The sequence below is a fragment of the Episyrphus balteatus genome, chromosome 1 (genome assembly GCF_945859705.1).
Source record: "Episyrphus balteatus chromosome 1, idEpiBalt1.1, whole genome shotgun sequence".
Lineage (NCBI taxonomy): Eukaryota > Metazoa > Arthropoda > Insecta > Diptera > Syrphidae > Episyrphus > Episyrphus balteatus.
In genome coordinates this window covers 45981862-46007702 of record NC_079134.1, presented here as the reverse complement: position 1 = coordinate 46007702, position 25841 = coordinate 45981862, and the positions used below count along the sequence as shown (strand labels likewise).

General features: G+C 31.2%; 2 protein-coding genes across 2 annotated transcripts; both read left to right on the top strand.

The window, feature by feature from the left end:
* The first annotated feature begins 1376 nt into the window (after positions 1-1376).
* On the top strand, positions 1377-14982 carry LOC129905079 (RING finger and SPRY domain-containing protein 1-like). Its single transcript, XM_055980454.1, has 8 exons — positions 1377-2298; positions 10928-11351; positions 11415-11532; positions 11593-11756; positions 11827-12137; positions 12208-12349; positions 12425-12543; positions 14710-14982. Exons 1-8 carry the CDS (start codon positions 2075-2077, stop codon positions 14825-14827), a joined length of 1620 nt encoding a protein of 539 aa, XP_055836429.1. The 5' UTR covers positions 1377-2074; the 3' UTR covers positions 14828-14982.
* Positions 14983-21258: 6276 nt separating this feature from the next.
* LOC129905887 (sodium/hydrogen exchanger 8) lies at positions 21259-23443 on the top strand. Its single transcript, XM_055981513.1, has one exon. The coding sequence runs from the start codon at positions 21413-21415 to the stop codon at positions 23408-23410; it is 1998 nt and encodes a 665-aa protein (XP_055837488.1). The 5' UTR covers positions 21259-21412; the 3' UTR covers positions 23411-23443.
* The last annotated feature ends 2398 nt before the right edge of the window (positions 23444-25841 follow it).

Here is a 25841-nt window from a genome sequence, read left to right as displayed (position 1 = left end):
TACTCTCAACTACTTTTTCTATATTGAAAAAGTAGTTCAAAACAGCTTTAAGTACTAAACTAAGCAGTAGATAAATATTCCCAAAGGAACACAGCTTCACTCCGATTTTGTCTAATTTTGTATGTGAATTTCTATTTGCCACACAAAATCAATTATTTTTAGGTCTGTTTGGGTACTGTCTAAAACAGAAATATTTTTACTTTTTTCAACTTTTTTAACCCAATTCCTGTTTGGGTACTCTGAAATTATGCATTTTTTTTTTGTTAGTGGTGAAGTTCTTTATTTTATAAATATTTTATGAAAAAAATATATTTAAAAAAATGTTTGAAAAACATTACAAAATGTTTTGATATTTTTCGTTTCTACTTTTTTTTTTGTCAATTGGTGTTGTTTTTTACATTTTTGTTGTTGTTGAAAAAGTATCAGAAAATTTTGTGCAAAAAGCGTTTGGGTACTTTTACACAATTTTTCTTTCTCTGAGAGGATTTCATACCACTCCTTAAAATTTGACAGAGGTTTCATATTTTTGTCCAAAAAGAACCTAAACAGACCTTTATAATGAATTCTGTCAAAAAATGCTGGAAAATACTGGTTACTCATATTCTATTTGTCAAAAGAGATCATTAATTTTGTCAAGATGAAAGAGATCTTTTTTAATTGATCCGAGATCGAATTTTCAATATCTCGATTCTTATCGAGATTTATTTGCACACGATCATCTTACACACAACATTCCTGGATTTAACATTTATGTGAATGTTTGTCTTTATAAATTCTTTATCAGGAATTATGTTATTTGGGCTCTAGGTAAAATAGCCTATACATATGCTCAATTATTCTCACATCGAGAAAAGTGGCCGAGAAATATTTTGAATTGGAACAAAATTTACCCTAAAAATCGAATTCTCAATTTGAGAACTTAAAGGCCAGTTGTACAAATATTTAATGCGTGGTTCAGCAACTTTTATCTTTTGAATTCGGTGGTAAAATTGATTTTAAGCACTGGGTTCTAGGTCCATATAGGTTGAAATAGCTAAATCCATCCTTGAACCAGACAAACGAGAGTTGACTCACTGCTAATCCGCCGAAATCGGCGAGTTAAATTCCTGATCCGAGGCTGAACCACGTTTGTACAACTGGCCCTAAGCGCAGGTTTTAGCTAATTTCTTCACCGAATACAAAAAAAAAATTATCCCAAATTTTTTTTTTATTTTTCACAAAACCCCACATTTGTTTTTGCTTCAATTTTTTTTTAAATAAAAACACTTCATCCCTAGATCCCAACTATATCTAAAATTCTTGTGTTCCTACCCTAATCAACTAGTTGCCATATTTTTATTTATTTTCGAAAAAAGAAGAAGAAAAAAAAATTCGCACTAAACTGTCAAAATAAATTTCGAACATTCCACCAAAAAAAATACCCCAAAAAAAATTTTTGTGCAGTGCTGTGCAAATGCAAAGAAAATCAAGAAAAAAGAAAGAATAAATAAAAGAAAAAACACAACACAATTCGATTAAAAATTCAACATTTACAATAATTAACCCCCAAACATTATTTATTCCAAAACTTTCATTCTCTTATCGCGCACTTAACAAAAATAAAAATATTCCATCAATCAGAAGTACAATGTTCACTGATTTATTCCAAAATGTACAAATCTAGAGGAAGACGACGACGACCACGAAGTTGTCATTTTTCTGCTCATCCAACAAAACCCTACTACCACCATCAGCAGCAGCTCAAATAGAAATAATGTTGATGCACAGTTCAATGTCAGAAAACCTATGACGACGTCCTCCAGAAAACTTTTAACTTATAATTTATAACAAACAACAAACAAAAAATATTATTATTTTCTTGTTAATTTTTTATAAAACAAAAAATATTTACTTGACTGTGGCAAAAGTACAAAAAACCTTCTCTCTGTTGTTTGGTTTTTAATATTGTTCCAATTTATAATTTATTTATTTATATTTTTGTTGAGAAAAAAGTGCAAAAAAAAGAAGGCAATCTCAAAAACATCCTAGAGACCATAACTTTATTTTTTTTTTTGTTTTGGGAGAGAGTAAAAATATGGGTGTTTGTTTGTGCAAAGATAAAGTCGAAGATGGACAAACGGATGTTGGACCAGGAGCAGCTGCCGGAGGAGGAGGACATCAAACAGAACCATCGCCACGAGCAAGTGGACAATGGAGCACATGCGGTTTGGAATCCTACAACAATATGAAATCGCTGTCAGAGACGGTGGACAAACTTGTGAATGAAACACTGGATGTTATTGTTACAGTTATTGACAAGTGAGTATTTTTAATTCTTGGGTGGAAAGTTCCATATTTATTATATATTTTCTTACTCATTTGATACATGACCTTTTGCTAGCTACAATTAGAGCAAATCTAAGACTTTGTCCACAAAAGATTGTATGCATGAAGAATTTTCGGTTTAGTTGTTTTTTTTTTTTTAATAGTTTTAAGACACACAAAAGTAGACAAAACGCTTCCAAGCGTATTAGGTCGTTTTCTTCTTAAAAAATTATATAATTCTGACCAAACGTTTTTTTTTTTAAGTAAACAATTCAGTAGTATGTTTACATTTTTATAAATTCTAAGTATTGCCTATTGATGACTGTGTATTTTGGTATTTTATTTAGATGACGCAGTTAAAGTTTGGTCATGACTTTGATCAACAAGCTAATTCAGATAGTGTCATGCTTAACGGTTAAGTCTTAGCCCTCATAACAAGTCTGTTCCAGACTTCCGTCTTTGAAGAGTATGACAGCATCTAACTGATGAACCCACTGTGGTACTCGTACAAAACTCATTTTGGAGAAGAAGCCACTACAACTTATAATTTAATTTCATTCAATCACTCCGCTTAAAAATCAAATAATTGTCATCATTTTTCTCCTTTGTAACTTCCGAACTTCAGATCTTTGAAAACCCTATTTTAAGTTTTGAAATATAAAAGCAACGAAATTTTCTGTAGAGCATCAGAAAATCTTCGTAAATAGTCCAGACAAATTAGACATTCAACCCAGAAATAATTCGCATAGGGCTGAAAATTGGTACAGAGCATTTAAATGTCGATTAAAGTAAAATGTCAAAAATCCCCAAAAGTAAAAAGTTATTCAAGTTTTAATGTCGAAAATTTAGGTTTTTTATATATGTACATATAACATTGAAACGGGAGAAGCTATCAAAATAAAATGCACGACTGGGGCCGCACGTACTTGCTCTTGCAGTTCAAAGCACTTTTATGTTAGCTTACTTGAAGGTTATTAGAGCTGCCTCTATATACATTTTTAAGAAATTTGGTTGATGTAGGGGAAGAGCCGGCATGGAGGCCAAATGTTAGTTAAATAAAATTTTTTTTTTATTTGACTTGACTTTTTTGAGAAAAACTAAAAACGCAGTTTTACTGCAATTTTTTTGAATATTACGTGTGCTTAATTTTATCAAAATCATTAGAGCCATTTTTGAGAAAATTGCAATAACTCCATAATGATGTACGGGAAGAGCCGACATCCGCGATTTAAAAAAATGTAAAGACTATATTTCCACTATCCGTATTTTTTGAGAAAAACTAAAAACGCAGTTATGTTAGAACTATATACAGCATTACGTGTGCTAAATTTAATCGAAATCGTTAGAGCCGTTTTCGAGAAAATTGCAATAACTCGAAAATTTTGTATGGGAGGTATACGTTCTAAGCGAGATATTAAAAAACAAAAAAAAACCAACCTTGGAAATTACGAAAAAAACATCCATACCAAATTTCAAGAAAATCCGTCCACTCGTTTAGGCTGTAGCTACTTGTACAGATGGACGCACGGACGCACCGACGCACCGACGCACAGACCGACGGACGTCATGACGAAACCCACTTTTTTGGGCTTCTCCATCATCGTAATGTTAGTTTTGATTAAAACCTCGAATTTTTTTTTTTACACGAAACCAATACTTGCCCTATTGAGCAAGTAAAAAAGTATATGGATGACTTGTAGGTTTTGTCATTCCCTAAAAAAATTTGATGACACTTTTTTTTCTACGAGATATCGTTACGTGTCAAATGTCGAAAATATCGGGTTTTTGCCTATTACTCTTAAACTATGAGTTCTGTCAAAAAGTTGTCTTTGAAAAAACTGGTAGATAATGTGCTCCTTTATATTACTACATTTTTTGTTTTTTGTTAAAAAAAAATTTTTTTGATTTGGTCAAAACTCAAAAATTGCGAATTTGTGTACATATGTAGCTTCTAAAATATGAGTTTTTTTAACATATATTTTTAACTCGTATCACATACTATAATGCTTTGCACAAAAAAGCTGTAGATATGCTTTAGTTACACTTATCGTTTTAAAGGTAGTGCGCTCAAAAGAGTGGTATACAGGGTGTCCCAAAAGTAATGGATCAAACGAAGTATGCTGATAGGCCAACTTTAGGGCTCTCAGAATTTGGTAACTTGTTCATCCCAAATCTTTACGGTTTTCGATTTAATGCAGTTTTTGTGAATTTTCGATAAATCCCGACTTTGCAACAGTATTTTGCTTCCTCCGCTCATAATTGATTTTTGTTTTTTACAATTCTTTCACTAAAACATTGCCTAATAATAAGAAATAATTAATTAATCAAAATATTTTTTATTTCATTCGCCATTTTGCTGCAAATGAATTAACAGTTCCATATTTTATAAAAACTCAATTTCTTACTTTTATTTCAGAGCAACATCCCGAAAAAAAATAGTATGGTGTGACACGGGTTTATTATTTTGAAAACTTTCCGTGTTATTGCAGATTTCAAAAATGTATAACAATTTAAAAAGATGAAATTAGAACGAAAGATATAACAATTTGAATGCAAAAAAACAGAGGTTTTCAAAACAAAATAACAAAAAAAAATCGAGGCTTTTATTCAAAAAGAAATAAACAAACAACTGTCGAGAAAATTTGTTTATTTTTCTTCGTTATTTTTCTCTGAAAAAAACCCTGTTTTGTTGCTTTTAAATTGTAATATCTTCAGTTCTAACTTCAACTTTGGAAACTTTTATACATTTTTGAAAACTGCAATAACACGCCAAGTTTTTAAAATAATAAACCAGGGTCACACCATACAAATTTTTTTCAGGGTGTTGCTCTGAAATAAAAGTAAGAAATTGAGTTTTTATAAAACATAGAACTGTTAATTAATTTGCAGCAAAATGGCGAATGAAATAAAAAATATTTTGATTAATTAATTATTTCTTATTATTAGGCATTGTTTTATTGAAAGAATTGTAAAAAACAAAAATCAATTATGAGCGGAGGAAGCAAAATACTGTTGCAAAGTCGGGATTTATCGAAAATTCACAAAAACTGCATTAAATCGAAAACCGTAAAGATTTGGGATGAACAAGTTACCAAATTCTGAGAGCCCTAAAGTTGGCCTATCAGCATACTTCGTTTGATCCATTACTTTTGGGACACCCTGTATATAGAAATATCGCTTTTTTGTCTATTTTCGTCAAATGGTTAGTGTTATTTAAACAAATTTTCATAGCATGTGTTAAGTTTTTATCCCTCCAAAGCTGTAATTAAAAAAAAATTTTTTTATTTCGACAAAAATCAAAAATATCAGTTTTTTATACTTAACTCTTCTAAAATGCAGTTTTTGAAAAATATTTTAAATTTATTTCATAGCCCATAATGTTTTCCATAAAAAGGATTAAGATGTACTTTTTCATAGCTGTCATCGTTTAGAAGATATTAGCTTTCAGAGAGAGGACTGACGAAAATAGACAAAAAAGTGATATTTCTATATATACAACTCTTTTGAGCGCACTACCTTTAAAACGATAAGTGTTACTAAAGCATATCTACAGCTATTTTGTGCAAAGCGTTATAGTATGTCATACGAGTTAAAAATATATGTTAAAAAACTCATATTTTAGAAGCTATTTAAACAAATTCGCAATTTTTGAGTTTAGACCAAATCAAAAAAAAAAATTTTCGTTTTGAAAGACTACTTTAACGAAAAACAAAAAATTTAGTAATATCAAGAAGCACATTATCTACCAGTTTTTCAAAGACAACTTTTTGACTGGACTCATAGTTTAAGAGTAATAGGCAAAAACACGATATTTTCGACATTTGACACGTAACGATATCTCGTAGGAAAAAAAGTGTCATCAAATTTTTTTTAGGGAATTACAAAACCTACAAGTCATCCATATACTTTTTTTTGATAGCTTCTCCCGTTTCAATGTTATATATAAAAAACCTAAGTTTTCGGCATTAAAACTCGAATAACTTTTTATGCACACATGGGACTTTTGGGGACTTTTAACATTTTACTTTCATCGACATTTAAATGCTCTGTACCAATTTTCAGCCCTATGCGAATTATTTCTGGGTTTGCTCTTTTTTTCTGTTTACTTTGTCTGGACTTAAAGATGTGGTCGAAAATACTTTTTGATGCCTAATTATGGCAGTGAATTTTGAAAAAAAAAAAAAAAATGGAAATTTTTATCAATATATTTTCATATATTTTAGTTGACATAGAATGGTTATACTTTAATCTATTATAAGATAACATTTGCTTCGATGTTTTGAATGATATTTCTGTATTTATGACAGTTTAAACACAAAGTGATCAAAACCAAACAACTGCGTTACTTTACTGCAAATTTCAGTTTTATTTGTAAAATTATATAATTAAGCACTCTGATATTCCTATTTGAAACTATAGGAACAACGTTAGTCTCCTATGAAGTTAAATCACAGAAAAATTAATTTCAATTAAATATTCTTAATAGTTTGTTACCAAAAATCAGCTTTGAAACTTTAAATACCACTAGGTCTGTTCGTTGTTTTCCCGCTCCAGGGCACTCTGAGTCATGTCAATCAATTGTCAAAAAAACCAGAGTTTCTCGGGTTTTATTTTACATCGAACACCTCAGAGGTGTTCGCACTTCAAACAATTTTTTTTTCTTAAATGACAAGAGGTGATTTGATTTTGATAACTCTGAATTCCACGCTCTGACAAAATACCCAGAGTTGTTCAGGATGCGTTCAGAGCGAACATCGAACACAGAGGAAATAACTCTGGTTGAAAAAGGAGCTACAAAAAACGCTTGACAACGAATTCGGAGCGACCCAGATTACCCTAGAGCTCACAACGAACAAACCTACTGAGTTACCAAGATAAACCACAATGTTACCGTGATTTGTAAACAATTTAATCCAAATTTGAGTTTCAAACTTGTAAATGTAAATAATGTTAGTTTTATAACTCAATACCGGTAGAACCGGGTGATTTTGGCCTGGCGGGTGACTTTGACTTTGACATGGACACTTTTTTAAAAAATTGTTAATATATGAAGGACTTGTTTGATTTTTTCCAAGTTTCTTTGTAAATTCGTATAATTTGATGAATTCAAAAGTGATCATACTAGCTTTATTTAATTAAAATTAGATATTGGGCACGTTCAAACAGCTATCGGATAGGCTATCTGGGATACCCGTATCTGGAATATCTCTTTGAACGAAAAGCTATCCAGATAGCTTGCCAAAGCAGCTACAAAAAAAAAAAAAATTAAAATATTGAAAAGAGGAAATTGTTTCTTTTGAGCAAATTCCTGTTTTTTTTATTGTTGCATAGTACTTGCACAATCGATTTAACTTTAATTGTTGCAAATTTATTTTATTTTGAAGCTGAATAATCGCGCGAATAGAAATCAAAATAATAAATAGCCAAATATTTATCAGCTGATCACTCGAATACCTGAGGTATACCAAAAATTGTCGGATACCTTCAGATTATTTTTTGACAGAAAATGGTTCGTTTCTTTGCTATTTTTTAACACTGTTTACAACAAAAAAAAGCTATCCGATAGCTTTATGTTAACTGTTTGAACGTGCCCATTAATTTATACTAAAATTTAGTTTTCTTAAAAATGCTAAAAAAAAAAAATCACCTGAAAATGTTGGATGGTTTGAACATGTTGCAGAAATAGGATTGCAAAATGACTTTAACTCCGATATGTGTATTGTTTTGCAAGTTGAATTACTTTTATTCTACCCTTGCAACTATTTCATAAAAATTAATTTTAATTTTTTTATAAAAAATGCCATATGGTAGGGTGACTTTGGCCGGCATATCGGGTGACTTTGGCCGGGTGGCAGCTCAAACACTAGACGTAGCCTTCTTTCGGCCTCTTAAAATATTATGGATGAAGACCTTAACAGCGTATAAGATGGCAAACTCGAAAACAAAACAGTGCCGAAAGATGTGTTTCCTAGGCTTCTAAAATAACATTTTACTTCGGCTGCATCTTAAATGTTGATAACGATGAGGTTACAGTGTCATTCCTGCGAAGAGGTGCTGGGTACAGCTTCAGAGAAAAAAGACGTTGCACAAGTCACCAAAAGTGATCTGGAGAAGAAACTTCCTATTCCAATGGTTGACCGCAGAGAGAAAATATTTTTTTCCATATCCTTTGAAGGATATCAAAATTTATGCTAATTTTAATTTTTTGTTTTTTTTTTAATCAAATAAAAACCGACAATTCTGTGTACGAAAATAAAAAAAAATACCCACATGTTTTATAAAATCTGCTCTTTCATTTGGGCTGGGTTAGAATGACGTGCTACTTGTAGTTGAACTGGAAATATAGCAAACGTCCTACCGGCCAAAGTCACCCGGAATGGAGGGTGACTTTGGCCACCCATATTTTGGCATTTATCTATAGAACTGTTGGACAGATTTCTTCAAGATTAATCATACCTATAGAATGAGCGAAGTAGGTAAATTGGTTGAAATCTTCATTAAAAAAAAAATTATTGCAGAAGTTATTCACATTTGAATTTGAAAACGTGCCAAAGTCACCCGGTTTTACGGTATAGATTTTCTACTTATTTGTACTTCTTCTTCAAGAAAAATTAAATTCAACCAAAGGGCCAACTTTTTAGACACTAAATTCTATCCGCAGCTTGGTTTAGCTTCTATTCTTATCGGCAGCTGCGAGTTGATTTTATAATGCATGTAAACGCCAAATGCGGATACGGATAGCAGTAGTTGATTTTATTTTCTACATTTATTTCTTATAGGGATTGAAGTTATCCGTGGACAATTTAACTTCAACACATCGTTTTTAGTCGAAAAATTATAATTTTCTATTTAAGTTGAACTATGAAATGCAATACAGCTACCGAAAGGTTCATAATATTATAATTTTTATGATCAATTTAACCTCACGCAATACAAGAAAAAATTGAAAAGATCGCATAACTCCCTTCAGGAGACATACCGTGGTTATCATATCTTTAAGGACAGTGAAGATTTTAAAATGTCTTAGCATTAATTCTAAAAATAAATTGTACCGAAAATTAATAAATTTATACTTTATTTTCAAAAAACATATTAAAAACAAACTTCAATAACATTCACACAAATTGTAAAAAAAATGAAGACATCCAAATTTTATATTTTTTACCTGGTCAAATTTATAGGAACACTGATTTCGTTCCCTGAAAAATGATCAAAATTGTTACTAGTTTTTGAATGTTTCTGTTTTAATACTTTATTATGTGCTTATATAGTATTTAGCCACATTGGCACACATTGACACACATTAAAACTGAAAAACTTTTACTTAAAAATATGACCACCACTGTATGTCTCAATATAATAGTAAGTCAATAGTAAGCGCTAACTTTTTCTTAAATTGAATTCTCTTATTGCGGAGCTTATTAAGTATTATAACCGCTAGTCTATCGATGTTCAGGTTCTAACTATTAAGAAGTTTTAAAACTCGACAAGTCTGTGTTCCTACGCTCCACATGACCCAGCCATCTTAACCGCTGAATGTTCAGCTTTCTGACCAGGTTGATGTCGCTCTAAAGCCCGTATAGTTCGAAATTGCATCTTCGAAACAGCGATTGGCAAGATTGATTCTTCGCTTTATCTCTGCAGGTTAAAGAGGTAATAGTGAAACCTAAATATACAAAGTCGCTGACTACTTCAAAATGAATTATATCTGTCCATTGTGATGTTTTGGGAGAGCCGACGTTTTTGTGCCTCTCCCTTCGATGACGGCATATGCTTTGTTTTTGCCTCATTTACAGCCAAACCCATTTTTGCCGCCTCGGTCTCAATAACAGCAAACGCACCACTCATACCACTGACTCGCTTTGTGCTTCCGATAATGTCCACATAAGCAAGAAGTTGAACGGAATTTTGAAAAATTGGACGGTGTGTATCGATTTGGTAATCTTGTTTTTTTTTTTTTTTTGAAAACAAATCACTTGAGAACGAATTTAAACTAGTATAATGACGGAATACTAGTTGGTTTTGATCATCTAACTAGAACCTAGTCTTAACTAGCACTCGGTTGAAAGGAATCCTTAACAAAATCAATTTTGACTACATTTTTGATATTTTTTTTTTAATTCACAAAGTTTTAAGCATATATTATTACTGTTAGATTGCTTCATCTCTGAGGCCAAATATCCAAGTAGTTGGATTTTTTGTTCCAAGGGCTTTTCTTCACCATTGTGTTGGAACGTTTAATCCTATTGCCTTTTGAATTGCTTTAAAAAAAATGTTGATCCTAACTGCATAATACTACTTTTGCTAGTATTATCACTTAGAGTATGTATTACAGGTTACTGATCCATATAGCACCATTACATGTTCGAATCTTTGAAAAGTCCAATACAAAAAGTCAATTAACATTTTTCACGCATGAATCAAAAGTAAGTAACATTATTGAACAGCAATGAAAACAGTTTGGAGCCCAAACATATTTTTATTTTGTTTCTTTTTGGGTTTCTTCAACAATTAAAAATTTTCATTCTTCGGGTTCGAACCATAATTGGGGAATGTCCACTTAAAATTGCAGCATTTTTTCTGCATTTATTATTTAATTAACAAAATTTTCTTTCTTTAACAGCGAACCCGAACCACCAAGTTCAATGGTTTTGCTCCATGTAATAACAGACAAACCTTCTGGTTGGATTGAATTGGTCAAGTCTCTCATACGTGTTGTACCCGTCAAACATCCAATGGGTGCCAGTGTTATAGCCCTACTCTTAGACGATAGTCCATTACCAACAAAAGATTCCGTGCTGAAAGTTGCTGATATGATTACACATTCCCTTCGAAGGACGCCACGCCGTGAACGGAATTTATGCGTTATACTTGGTTGTTTGGCTGAGAAATTAGCCGGTCCAAGTAGTATTGCCATGTTAAATGAAACAACACTTCAGTACCTGATTGATAATTTAGAAGATGGTGTTAATCATGATGTAACATTGTTATCGTTAATTGCTTTGGAAAAATTTGCTCAAACAAGTGAAAATAAAGCAACAATTAAGGTATATTTTAAGAAAAATCAAAAAAATCACGAACGAATTAATTTGTGGTTCGGTTCTTTATAGAAAAAACTTGCTGAACATCCTAACAATCCGTTGATTAGATTGGAAAAATATGCTACAGATAATGACTATGTGTTGCGGCAAATTGGATTCTGTGCCCGATGGTGTTTGGATAATTATTGTAATTTTTATTTTTTTAAATATTCTTTGGTCTTTTGGTAAAATATGTCTTGATTTACAGTTACTGTCGAAGGAAGAAATTACTCATATGAGACTGTAGATTTGAGCAATATTAATGTAATGCTTAACACGAAGGATGTCAGCGAATATCTCAAAATATCACCAGATGGCTTAGAAGCAAGATGTGATGCTTATACGTTTGAGAGTGTGCGGTGCACATATCAGGTAAATCATCAAATCATCATTTAATAACTTCTCAAGCTCTTTATCTTGATATTTGTTTGATATTTTTAAGACTGCCGTAGATTGCTGGTATTACGAAGTGTTAATAATAACGCCCGGTGTAATGCAAATTGGATGGGCGACAAAGGATTCAAATTTCCTAAGTGACGATGGTTATGGCATCGGTGATGATAAATACTCTATTGCATTTGATGGCTGTAGAAAGCTGATTTGGCACAATGCCCAATCGGTGGCGCATAATCTTTCTGCGTGGCAACATGGTTCCATTTTAGGCTGTTTGCTAGATCTCAAGCAGCAAGAAGCAATATTTAGCTTAGATGGCCAGGAAACTGAAGCATATAAAAATGTATTTAGTAATGCTAAGTAAGAAGATATTTTTTTTTTTGAAAATATTTATTATTTTATTAACTTTTAATTTTTTTTAAAATTTTAGGGAAGGATTTTTTGCAGCAGCAAGTTTTATGTCCTTTCAACAGTGTCGATTTAATTTTGGCCTAGAACCATTTAAATATCCACCAAAAAATCGAACGTATCGCAGTTTTAATAATTGTGCGACTTTAAAGTCCCAAGATAAAGTAAGAAATTTAAAAAAAAAAATGTTGATAATTTTGTTTTATTAAACAAACGATTTTACTTGTTTTTTTTTGCAGATTGTTCTTCCTAGGCATATATTTTTAGAAAAACTACGTAGACTAAGCGTTCGCGATGATTCATGTACATTGTGTTTTGATAAAAAAGCAACAATTCGGCTTTCACCTTGCAACCACAGGTAAGTGAACGTTAAATTAAGGTTTAGCAAATAACGTCTATAGAGTCCTTTTGGGTTATATTGTTAGGATAGGGATTGAAAGTAGTAGTAGAAACAATTCAGTTTTACCCAAATTCTTTGGATCTTGGTATCTATAAATTTTTATTTATTACAACCAAATTCGTCAATTTTTGGTCTCTTTCTCAACAATAAAGAGAAACCTCAAATTCAGATTTGTCGTTATACCCATTGTCGCTCATAAATGACAGTTGCATGTCTAAGGGGAATTTCAAAATGGTAATGGTTTTCATCGTATCTAGAGTAATGCGCAAGCTATTTTAATGTAATGAATTAATATTACTGTATTATCTTAAATTTTTTTTTTCACATTACTGCCACAAATGGAAGAATGATCCATTAATTTTCCCCACTTTTCGTTTGGATTTTTGTCCACATTTTTATTAGACCTTAAATACAATTACTATACATTTTTAATTAGCTCATATTTTACAGTAATTCTCCTAATACATTACAATTAAAATAATGCTATAACGGTTGAATATTGGTTATAAAAAAACATTTGAACTTTTTTTTTTAAATTCAGGGTAGTAAAAAATATTTGTTTCTGGCTTATCTATTCTTTACTGGACACCCTGTTTATTCAATGTTTCAATTCAAAGATTCATTTATTTCATGTTATTATTCTATTTATAAAAGTTTTAATGAATTTTTAGGCATTAGCTCGACTGGTAACTTTAAAAATTTTAAATTGAACAAAAAATTTAACATATTTGAATAAGAACAAAATAGAAAAATTTGTATGTTTTATGTATTTTTACTTTATTTATTCCGTTATTAAAAGCATTCTATAGCGGTAACTATTTCTGACAAATTTGACAAGTTTGGCCCAATCTGATCCATTTAAAATGTCAATTGTTCCCTGTACAAGTGTACAGTGTACAGAAAGAGTCCAAAGTGTGTTCTTCTTTGCATACACATACATACACTAATCAAATGAAAGCAGTCTTCTTTGGATCTTAAGATGGGTCCACACTAGGTTGATCATCACGTTCAACATCAATTCCAAATCAACAAACTGAACAGTTAAGCATTTCCAAATTTTTCTAACTGATGCTTAAAGTTAAAGTTTTTTATCATTTGAAATAGGTATGTGTTGACTTATTAGGCCATTTTTTAGATATACACTTAAATCAAAATTTGTTGATGAGGTTCTGCCTACATTAAACAACGTTTTTAAAAAGATATAAATCATTTTTTTTAGGAATAGGGGTTTAGTCAAATGATAAAAATTTTTAACCCTCTTGGGGCGCCATCTAGTGTCAAAATAAAAATCTAAACAAATTAGAGGATTTTTTTTATTATTTAGAAACAGTTTTTCCACTTAGGAACTTGATTCAGTAATAAAGAACGCCCTAATATATATGTGTATGCTAGATCTGAACCTACACATCAATTGACCCAGTTTAGAAAGGTTTACCTATTCAATATGTCAATGTGGAACGTATGTTGAATCTGTTGATCAACCTAGTGTGGACCCAGCTTTAGATTACACAAACTGCAAAATTGATCAAAACTTCCGTTGTATGGTGTGTTCCATTTAAATTGAGAAGTTCGCATCTTATCTTATAGATCAGTAAAATATCTTTGTAACTGAGAGTGTGTGGAAAATAGTTCTTGTCACAGAAGTTATAATAAAGCTGGTTATATTCGATTCAAATCTTCAAGTTTTTGGATGATTTTGTAAATTTTCACCACATTTGTACATTTTCACCACAGGAATTATTTGCAAATTCAACAAGCGTACGGTTTATGAAAATCGGTTTAAAATTCTCTTATTGTAAGCTGGTGGGTTATAGAAACTTAGGAACAGAATTAAAATTACCCCTGTGGTCTAGGAACACGATAATACCACTAAAAAAGCGCTTATGAACTCTTCAGGGTTATCGCCACATTTTTAAATGCATAAGATCGTTATTAAAGAGCTTCAGGCATTTTATTTTGATCAATTGAAATATCTGCAAATGCAATTATATTGAAAAGAAAAATTTTAGTACTTCATTTCCGTAGTTTATACCTATTTTGTTTTAAAAATTATAGGTAGTTGAATTTCTATTTCAACAAAAGTTGATTATGCGTTTTTTATTATCATTTTTTTTTTTGTTGCAGAGGATTCTGCTCAACGTGCGTCAAACAACTACAACACTGTCCAATGTGTCGAGCTGAAATTGAGTCGAAAGTACAAGAAGATATCGACAGTCCCATCGTTGAAGACATTACGACGTGATGTCACCCAACTACAGCAACTTCACCAACTACAATCGCAAACACAATAGAGTGAATAAATAATTTTAAACCATCCCAGGAGGAATATTTTAAATATTGCTTCAAAAATGAATATTCTATTTTTGTGTTGATAAATAAAAAAAAAAAAAAACAAAATATGAACCAACTAAAACTAAAACAAAAGTAAACAAATCAGTAAAAATTATTTGAAATAAATAGAAAAAAAAACAATACCAACAACAATAAACGCATGAAATGTAAAATTAAAATTTTTATTTAGGTATTTTTGTTTTATTTGTTTAATAATTTAATTTGTTAAAAGCCTCACTACAGTTTGCGAGTCAAAAGTTTATAGACAAAAAACATTTTAAGTTGTGTCTTTACTGGCAACGAGTAGAATTAACTTTTATAAATAAAAACTAAAACTAACTCATATCCAAAAATCAATAAGACCATACAAATGAAATAGTTTCTTTAACGCATGACTCGCGAACTCTGGTAAAAAATAGGCCCTATTATATTTTTTGAAAACGTCTCAGTAAATATAAACATAAATACAATCTATATTTATATTATTACTTTGAACAAACTGTAATACACCCTACACTCAGCGAAGGTTAAAATAAAGAATTGAAGAGATTTATATTTAATAAAACAACATACAAAAAAAAAAAACAAAACTAACAGAAAATAGAAATATATTTATATAAGAAAAAAAAAAACTTCAAATCATGAGTAATATATATTTTTTATCACTTATCGTTATCACACGCACATTCTTATCGAGTTTTCATCAGATGTTCTTGAAAATAGAAAAAAAAAATTAATACAAAATAAGTAAAAATAACGAAAAAAATAAACTTGAAAAGTCTGTTAAATTAGGAGAATAATTTGCGGGTAGTATTTTGTTACAATTGAAATAGTTTAACAGTAAATTAGTAATTTTATAAAATCTTTATTATTTTTCTTCTTTAAAAAAAAATAAAAAAATAAATAAACGGCTTTTGTCATTGGAAGACTTTAAAAAAATCAAAATATTAAGAAAATCCTATTTCTTTTTTTTTTATTAAACGAAACAAAGAATGTGAATTATGTATCCCAAGATGAAACTCAGAAAAAAAAAAATAGACCATGTCTGATTTTTTAAAAATAAATATAATGTACCTAAAATTAAATCTAAAAAAATAAAAAATTTAAATGTAAGTTAAGATACATTATGTAAATGTGTCTACTGTTAAAACTATTATTATCATATTTTTTATTATTATTATTATTTCTTTACAAACATATAAATACTGCATTATGTTTTGAAAACATTTTAGAAAGAAAAAAAAAAAATAGAAAAAACAAAATAAATTGATCATCTTTATTTTATAGTTTCTAATATATATTTCGATAATAAATAGAGATTTAATAATACAAAACAAATGCATTTCTTAATGAAAATTAAAATTATCATTTTGGCTATGAACTAATAAAGTTAAGACAAAAAGTAATAATTTTTCAGTATTCTTTTATTTTTATGCCAATAGCGATTAACTTGATCCATTTTTGTGGAGTGTAACGATTAAACTAATTTAAACCCTAAAAACTAACAAAAACTCACAAGTTTTCTTTTTGGTTCATGCTCAGGTCTATTTCTTTTACTTACACAAGAAACTCAACCAAAAAGAGACAATCTCTTGGTAAGTATTTTCCAAAGCTCTTCATTATGAGTTTCACGTAAACAAGATTTCACCCGGAATATTTCCGTAAAAGTTTCCCTATATTTTGACTTCCTGGCAAAAATTAGTCACGTTCGAAAAATTCTTTTTTTTTTCAAGTCAAATGCGAATTAATCGAGAACTCTTTTGGCGAACAACAAAAAATGTTAATTCCATTCGAGTGAAATCAGCAATAGCTTTAAAAATTCGGGCAAACGTAAATATTTCTGGTCGAAAATTTTCCACGTGAAACTCAACAGTTCCCATCCGAAAAAAAATAGTTTCACTTTCCCCTAAATGTTATAGGTCAACAAGAAATTAGTTTATTAGATAATGTTATGTCGTTTTCTTTCACTCTATTAAGGCAGAACTATAATTAGCGGATGGAGTCGGATGCTAATGTCAATTGTTGTTGTTTTCCATAAGTTTTCATCCGTCGAGTGCGGTTGCGAGCGCACTCGTCGGATGAAAACTCTATCTCTCTCTCTATCTCTATCCGCCAATTATAGTTCTGCTGGCTTTAAGGAGTACTCTAAATTTTTACTCCTTTTTCTGGAGTGAAAGAACATAATGCATCATGAGAGTAATTTTTTTTTTTTTGTAATTGTGTGTGTGACAAGGCAAAAATGGATAAGTTCGTTGAAAAAAATAGTAATAACAGGCCTAGGAAAAACATTTTATCAATTGAAAAAAATAATATTAGTCTGCTTTTACATGAAGACGCAAGAGTCAAGATTCAATGAAGAGTAAGGGAGAAAGAAAGTTCGAAAAAGAGGGATGGAAGATTTTTTACCCTGTGAGTCCCCGGTCGAAAATTTTGAGACTCATTTTGACGTCTCTCTTTGATCTTGTTCTTTTTTTGCTGTTTTGCTTTAATTGATTTCGTCAGTGGCAGAGTTCGCTTCGTCGGATGTATATTATTTGGGTGTATACTAACTTTTGTTAATTTATGTCGTTTTCTATTGACGAATCTCAGAATGAGATTTGTGAATTTGACAGCTGAAAGGGGGGGTGAAGAGGGGAAATAGTGGACAAATCTCAGATTTCATGATCTATTTGCGTCCTGAGATTCAAAAAAATGACAAAAAAATGAATCTGAGATTCAAGAATCTGATTCTGGATTTTTATCAAGATTCACGCATACAAACACACGCACTTTCACACACACTCCTCTGTTTGACATTTGTCTGAACATTTGTTGTTGTTTTATTTTTTTCATACGCACAGATTTCGCACACAATTACAAAACTAGATTTCATATTCTATTTGCAGTGGAAAATCTCAGAATTTTACACAAAAATCTCAGAAGTCAATAGAAAACGACATTATTTAAATGTTTTCGTTGCACATAGAGCCCCCTGATGTTGTTTTTTGTATATTTTGGTGCTTTTTTTTAAATAAAAATAGATACGAAAACAAGAACAAGATAAAATAAAAAAAATAGCTGTCAAATTTGCGTCTTAAAAAATTACTACGTGTAGAAGCGCGCGACGCACCGAAGGGAAAATCAAAAGGAAATTCGAAGATAATTTCTGCGCCTTGCGTCTTCATGTAAAAGCAGACAAACATTTTTACGGGAGACTCACGACGGAGAACTTTATTTCTCCCTTGCTCTTATGTGCTTCTCGTGCTCTGCGTCTTCGTGTAGAAGCGGACTTAGTTTTACTTTTGGTATATTTTTCTTCTGATCGGTTTTTTTCAACCTAATTGACACACACCCTTAGTTTGATAAGTGTAAAATAAAAATATCCCATCATCGCAAGAAAAAACTGGGATTTTTTTTATCTGGCACAGGATTTTTTTTTATTGGTGAAGAACACTGGCTGAAAAACTCTTTTATTCGGTTTTCAATTTCATTTTGGAAAAAGTGAAGAATTAACGAAAATAATGGAAGAAATATAGGTATTTGGCGGAATATAATATAATAGGAAATATATTCATAATGGTTGTTTTTGTTAATAACAAAAGAATTTAAAAGAAACTTTTTTCGCATTTTTCTCTTTTCAAACAAAATTTTAAAATGTCAAACTTCAAATTCATAAGTGTGTGTGCAAATCGGTGTAAATCTGACTAAAATGTGGAGTAAATCCGGAGTACTCCGTAGTACTAAAATTACTCCGGAGTAATTTTTTTTTACACTTTTGTGGCGTCAAAGAACACAAAACCTTCAAAAGTGCAAAAAAAAGTACTAAAGCCTGGTACGCAGCTCGCGCTAAATTTTAGCTCCCATACAAATTATCGAAAAATTTTACCCGAGATAAAATGGATCCCATACAAGTTATCGATAACTTGTATGGGAACTTTATCTCGTCTAAAATTTAGCGCGAGCAGCGTACCAGGCTTAAAAGGGTACTCTCATTGGAGTGAAAGAAAACGACATTAATTTCACTGGGGTGAAACACGTGTCAGTAGTTGAAAATACTCCAACCTTTGTAAATAATTGTTACTGTTGCCGCATTGGGTTTCAAAATGGAAAATAAGATTTTGGTTGACAAAAACATTTTTTTTCAAAAATTTGTTTAAATTTCACAAATTAAATGATATCACAAAATTAAAAACAAATTTGGGAAATCTTAAGAAAACTCAATATAAAAGGGTTAAAATTTAAAAAAATCGAGCCACTGTGAAGTATGAGTAACTTTCTTTAAAAAAAAAATTAAGGGAAGCTCCACCACCAAAAGGTTGCGGTAGCGGGTAAAGCCTGGTACGCTGCTCGCGCTAAATTTAAGCCAAGATAAAATTCCCATACAAGTTATCGATAATTTGTATGGGACTCATTTTAGCTCGGCTAAAATTTTTCGATAATTTGTATGGGAGCTAAAATTTAGCGCGAGCTGAGTACCAGGCTTTATAAAGTGAAACAAAATTATTGTATATTGCAAGTAGCCTGGTATGCAGTTCGAGGTAAATTTTAGATTCCTATACAAATTATCGATAACTTGAATGGGAATATCTCGGCTAAAATTAGCTCGATCTGCGCGCCATTGTATATATATGTATTTCCATAGTATTAAGCCTGGTACGCTGCTCGCACTAAATTTTAGCTGAGATAAAATTCCCATACAAGTTATCGATAACTTGTATGGGATCCATTTTATCTCGGCTAAAAATTTTCGATAATTTGTATGGGAGCTAAAATTTAGCGCGAGCAGCGTACCAGGCTTTATCATGAAATGGAACGATCTCATTAACTCGCTGGTGGTAACTTAAAGGCTTAACTACATTCAACTTCAAAAAGTACAAAAGTGAAAAAATGTTTTGTCTTTCACCAACACACTGCAAAATTCTATCTTTCATCTCAGAAAAACAAAAGTGAAAGTTAAAACATTTTTAACTTTTACTTTTTCACTTTTTGAAAACACCCACACATGCAAACCAACAACTTAAGAACATGATTGCTAGATGGCGTTGCAAAGGATAATTTTCAATGAACATGCCTTTTTTTGACAGATGATTTTTTGTAAACAAAAAAAATGTTCAGCAAAAATTTATAAATTCCAAACAAATTGCCTTGCAACATAACTTGATACAATCGGTATAGTACAATAAATGAAACCCAAAACTCATGTTTTTAATTTAAAATTTTTCTTTGGCCAAAAAAGGATACATAATAATTGCTCATTTCCCTTTAGTTTCTTTTTTGTTTCGTTGCTTTTCCACCGACTGAGGAGACGGTATAAAGCTCGGTTATAACCTCCAAAAAGAAAATTTTTGGGCAACGCAACATCACCACCAATCACAATCTCCTACTCCAATAAAAGAATCTATCCTTAAAGCCTATCATACTGGACCACACCATCACCCAGCAAATGGTGTTTATTTCCAATATTTATGTTTGCATGAAGAGCGCAATAACAAAATCCTATTAAAGTTGGAAAACACCATGTTGTGATGATTCTCGGAAAAGCGGGGACTCTTTGGTTTGGTTGTTGTTTTCTTTCCCAGCGGGCGGCGATGAGTTAGATGAACAACGGAAATGAATGCACACAGTATTTAAAAGAAATTATAAAATAAAAATAATGAAATCTTAAGAAATGAAACAAAAATTGTTAGTACTCACAACTCACAAGACAAAAACAAATAACTGCACAATTTTTTTTTTCACAAATGACAGATAATCTTAAAGTTGTAAACACAATTTTGATACTCATTTTTGTATGAAGATGTCGCTAGTAGTATGTGTGTATTTTTCACTTTTTCACTTTTTGAAATCAAAAAGTGAATGTAGTTAAGCCTTAACAAAGCAGCGGGTCGAATTAAGGCATACGTTCGTTAACGAATGGTTGCTATGTGTCAATATCGTTTTCTAATAATTAAATAGAGACAAAAATAGTCAAAACGTTAACGTATGATCGTAATCGCGTGCCGTAATTCGACCCCAGAATTTGTATGAAATAAATACACTGAGCGCCACCCCAAAATAGTGGTGACTTGAACTAATACTAAATTCGACTTCATGATACTACTATAGAAATGTATATATAATGCTGCGCACCAGGCTTAACTCACAATTACATTCACAAAAATGTATTAGATAATTCAAAACAATAACTTGCATTGCATGCAAAAACTTGCACTTGTGGCTGCAACAATTTTGATGAAAAAAAACAGTAGATACACACCCTTAAAAAAAAATAATCAAAACAAACAAACCTCATCCTATCCAACAACCATCTCAAAAAATGACATTTCACTTTTGACGTTTTGCACAAAAAAAAAAATAAAATAAAAAAAAAAACGCACATCGCAAAAGTTCTGCTGCGTGTCGTGTATAAAATTTTTCTCGCACATCAAATATTTTGTGTTCCAAAAATAAATGGAATTCCATCTTGTTAAATTATTTATTAACCATCGTGACATAATTGATTAAAAATCGTGTCAAAATGCCAAAAATACTCTTCATCATATTTTCTATCCTCTGTGTCTTATTTGTTTTTACAATTGCACAAAAAAATGATTCACATATCGTCAATGTATCGACACCATCATCAGCGCCCACGACAACTTCAACGACAACAACAAAAAATTCAATCATCACGAATATTTCAAGTACACTTGCACCAGCTTTAATAAACACGTCACAAATTATATCGTCAACGACATCAGAATCATTAAAGGATTCCAAAAGTACAGCTGACAATGAAGCAAGCAAGAATTTTAATACAACACCAACAGCAGAACCTCCTCTTCCCGATCGAAAAGCTGTCGAACAAGAACACAATAGCTCTCTATCGATATTTTTTGTTCTTTGTATAATTATTATGGGCATTCTATTGATTCATTTTATGTTGCATACTGGTTTCCAGTATTTACCAGAAAGTATTGTTGTTGTGTTCCTTGGAGCACTGATTGGTTTATTTTTGAATATCATGAGTGGAGAGAAGACCAGTTGGAAACGTGAAGAAGTCTTCTCTCCAACCGGATTCTTTCTTGTCCTTTTGCCACCTATTATCTTTGAATCTGGTTATAATTTGCATAAAGGTAACTTTTTTCAAAATATCGGCTCTATTCTAGTCTTTGCTATATTTGGAACAACCATTTCGGCTTTGGTCATTGGTTCGGGAATCTATTTATTGGGCTTAGCTGAAGTCGCTTATCGACTTAATTTCTCTGAATCATTTGCATTTGGTTCGTTGATCTCAGCTGTCGATCCAGTTGCAACTGTGGCGATATTCCATGCCCTTGAAGTTGACCCAGTTTTAAACATGTTGGTATTTGGAGAGAGTATTCTCAATGATGCTATATCGATTGTCCTGACGACAAGCATTTCAGCAGCAGCAAATGGTCCAGCTGCCAATTCAAATGCTGGTGAAACAATCCTAAAAGCTTTGAAAACTTTCTGTGAGATGTTCTTCGCATCGGCAGGGATTGGAGTGATATTTGCCTTAATTAGCGCTCTTTTACTCAAACACATTGATCTGAGGAAGCATCCATCTTTAGAATTTGCCATGATGCTGATGTTTACTTATGCTCCTTACGTTTTGGCTGAAGGGATTCATCTCTCCGGGATAATGGCCATTTTATTTTGTGGAATCGTCATGTCTCATTATACCCATTTCAACCTATCGACAGTGACTCAAATAACAATGCAGCAAACAATGAGAACACTTGCTTTTATCGCCGAGACGTGTGTCTTTGCTTACCTCGGTTTGGCAATATTCTCGTTTAAGCATCAAGTCGAATTGTCGTTTGTTATATGGGCAATTATACTTTGCTTGATTGGACGAGCTTGTAATATATTCCCCCTAGCATTTCTAGTCAATAAATTCCGAGAGCACAAGATTAATAGTAAAATGCAGTTTATTATGTGGTTTTCGGGACTGCGGGGAGCTATTTCGTATGCGCTATCATTGCATTTGGAGCTGTCGAGTGATGAGACTCGTCATGTGATAATTACAGCCACACTTATTATAGTGTTATTTACAACTTTGGTGCTAGGTGGATCAACTATGCCGTTGATGAAGTACCTGAAGCCGGGTAAAAAACTACGGCGAAGTCAACGTGGAGGTGGTAGTGGAGAAGGTAGACGACGACGTTCGGGTGGAAGGAAGAAGACCAAATCGGTTTCCTTGAGTAAGACTCGTGAATGGGGACAAGCTATAGACTCGGAACATTTGTCTGAGTTGACGGAAGAAGAGGAAATTGGATTTGTCACAACGAGAATTGCAGGATTTGGTCGTCTCGATCGGAAGTATTTCATTCCGTTCTTTACGAGACGGTTTACAACACAAGAGTTGCATGATTGCAAGAGTCAGGTGACGGACTTGACTAATAAATGGTATCAAGCTATAAGGATATCACCACAGGATTCGGATAGTGAAGATGAAGAAATTGGCATTGGGTCCACATCTAGCCAAATAAATTTACATCCTACGTCTTAGGTTAAATTAAATTAAAAAAAAAAAAATGTTAAACACAAAATAAAAACAATTGATGTTTATATATAGTGTTGGCTTAATTTTGTATTAGAATTTGTATTATATTTTGTAACTGTTTATCCTTATTATTGTATTTTTTATTTTATTATTTCCAAAATGGGTATATTTGTTTATAAAATGGGGGGAATGGATCGCTTTTGATTGTTCTATATTTTCTTTTTTTTTTTTTGTTGCTTAGATAAATAAATGTGATATAAAAAACAAAAACCAAAGTCATAATATACACAAATGTATTTTTTATTTACTCGTTTTTGTTGAAAATGGTGGAATACGAAGGTAATATTGATTTAGGTGGTGCATTTGAAATTTAGACTGGCAGATGATAATGGTATCATGGAATTTTGAACTTGAATTTGATGTGGGTTTTGTTTGTATTTAAACATCTTTTCTTGAAACAAAAGGTTTGGTAATACGTCATTTCGAGAATTCTATCGAAACTTTTGTGGTTTTCATCATCGGTATAATTTGTCGATGGTTTTCATTCACTCCGTAGAAAGTTTCCGATTAGTATTTGTATTCTGCAGTTTTTGCAAAACAATAACATTAAACAATTGCTGGTATTAATTTTTGAAGTGAATGGTCAGTAAACGTTAACTTGATTTAGTATGAAGATAACAAATAAATCGTATTATTTAATTTAACTTTGAGGGTCACTGTGGTGTATGTGCAATTTTTTGTATATTCTTTTATTTCGTAGTCTTAGAATTCGTATTCTTAGTTAGAGTAAGAAGTATTTCTTATGTTGATTTTTTTTTTAATCCAAAATTGTTTTTTTTTTAAACTTTTTCTTAATTTTAATATAAAATGTTAATAAAACGTTTCTGTACAAAAAAAGTTGGTTGAAATTAGTTTAGTCGTTTCGAGAAAGTCAGAAATCAAGAAAACGGATCTATGGTAGGTTCTGTTATTTATGATACAAAACAAAAATATTTTGTTTATTTCAAAAGTAGAGCACACATAGGTACATAATGGCGCAAAATTTTAAACGATTTAGTAAAATGCTAAAGCCATTTTAGTAATTTACTTAGTCAAAACGCAGACTGAATTTTAACTTAGTAAATTACTAAAATTGCCTTAGCATTTTACTAAATCGTTTAAAATTTTGCGCTAATTTTTTTTTAAATAAAAATCATTAGAGCTCTTTTTTGAAAAAAAATTCTTTATCCAATTTGGTCATTGAGCAAGAACCGTTAATTTTGGTTCTAAAATAACAAAAATCCTCTATTCTTGAAAACTAGTTATACACAAACAGGATTTGTTGAGAGTTGTATGTAAGTTAATCGGCATTGCCCCTTTATGGAGTCGTTCACCAAATTTATTTTATTCATTCTTTTAGTTAATTTCTCTGGAAAAAGAAGCTATAATATCTATTAAATCTATGCACTGTATAGTATATTATATGTTTTGCATACATATAAAAACTTCTGTTTCATGAAAAGAAAAATATTCGTTTAAAAAAATAACACATACATATGTGATTGAATTAAAAGTACATTTGATGAACGAAAATGTAGAATATTTTAAATTGAAAAGTAAATTCAGCGAAGAAAATCTATGAATACAAACAAAAAATTCGAATTTTAAATCTATAGGTAAGAGTAAAGTCGTGTATTGTGGTATTATACATGTTTCTTTTTGGAATATATTTTGGAAAATATAAAATCAAACGTATCGAAAATTTGGGAAGATGTGCAGTAGTATATTAGCTTCGTGTTTCGAGTGTTTTGCAGTGTTTTTTTTTTGTTTTTGAACGTCTGCTAATGTGGTATACTCTTTTGCAATATAAAATTATTTATTTTATGAGTGACTTAATTTTTGAAGTAAGCAATAGAGATGTTTTTATTGTGTTTTTTTTTTTTTATTTAACATAAAATATTAATTACATTGTTGGTATATGCTAATGGAGTTTACTATACCACATTAGAGCATGGTAGGTATACCATATTAGCGAAAACAGTGATATTGTACAAAAAATAAAAAAATACATACATATATTAAAAGTTAGATTTGAACCAAACTGATACCGAAATCACGTAAATCAAAAACAAATTGATCTACTAAAAAAATACATTTTTCAAAATATTGCTTATTAAAGGCTTGGAAACGCTCGGAGAAATTTTGAATTTTCTTTAATGTCGAATTCCTTAAAAAAAATCGATTTGAAATCGATTTTTTGTTCAGTAAAATTCAGTAAAACATGCTCGGCACATTGAAATGCATTGAGATCGATTTTAATTCGATTTTTAACAAAAAATAGTCGGATGTCATTTCTGTTTTAGATCTCTTTCGAATGGATACTTCGATATGGGCAACATTTTTATTGATGAGGGCGTAAGGAGGTGTTGTCTCTATACAGGTTGTCCCAAAAGTAATG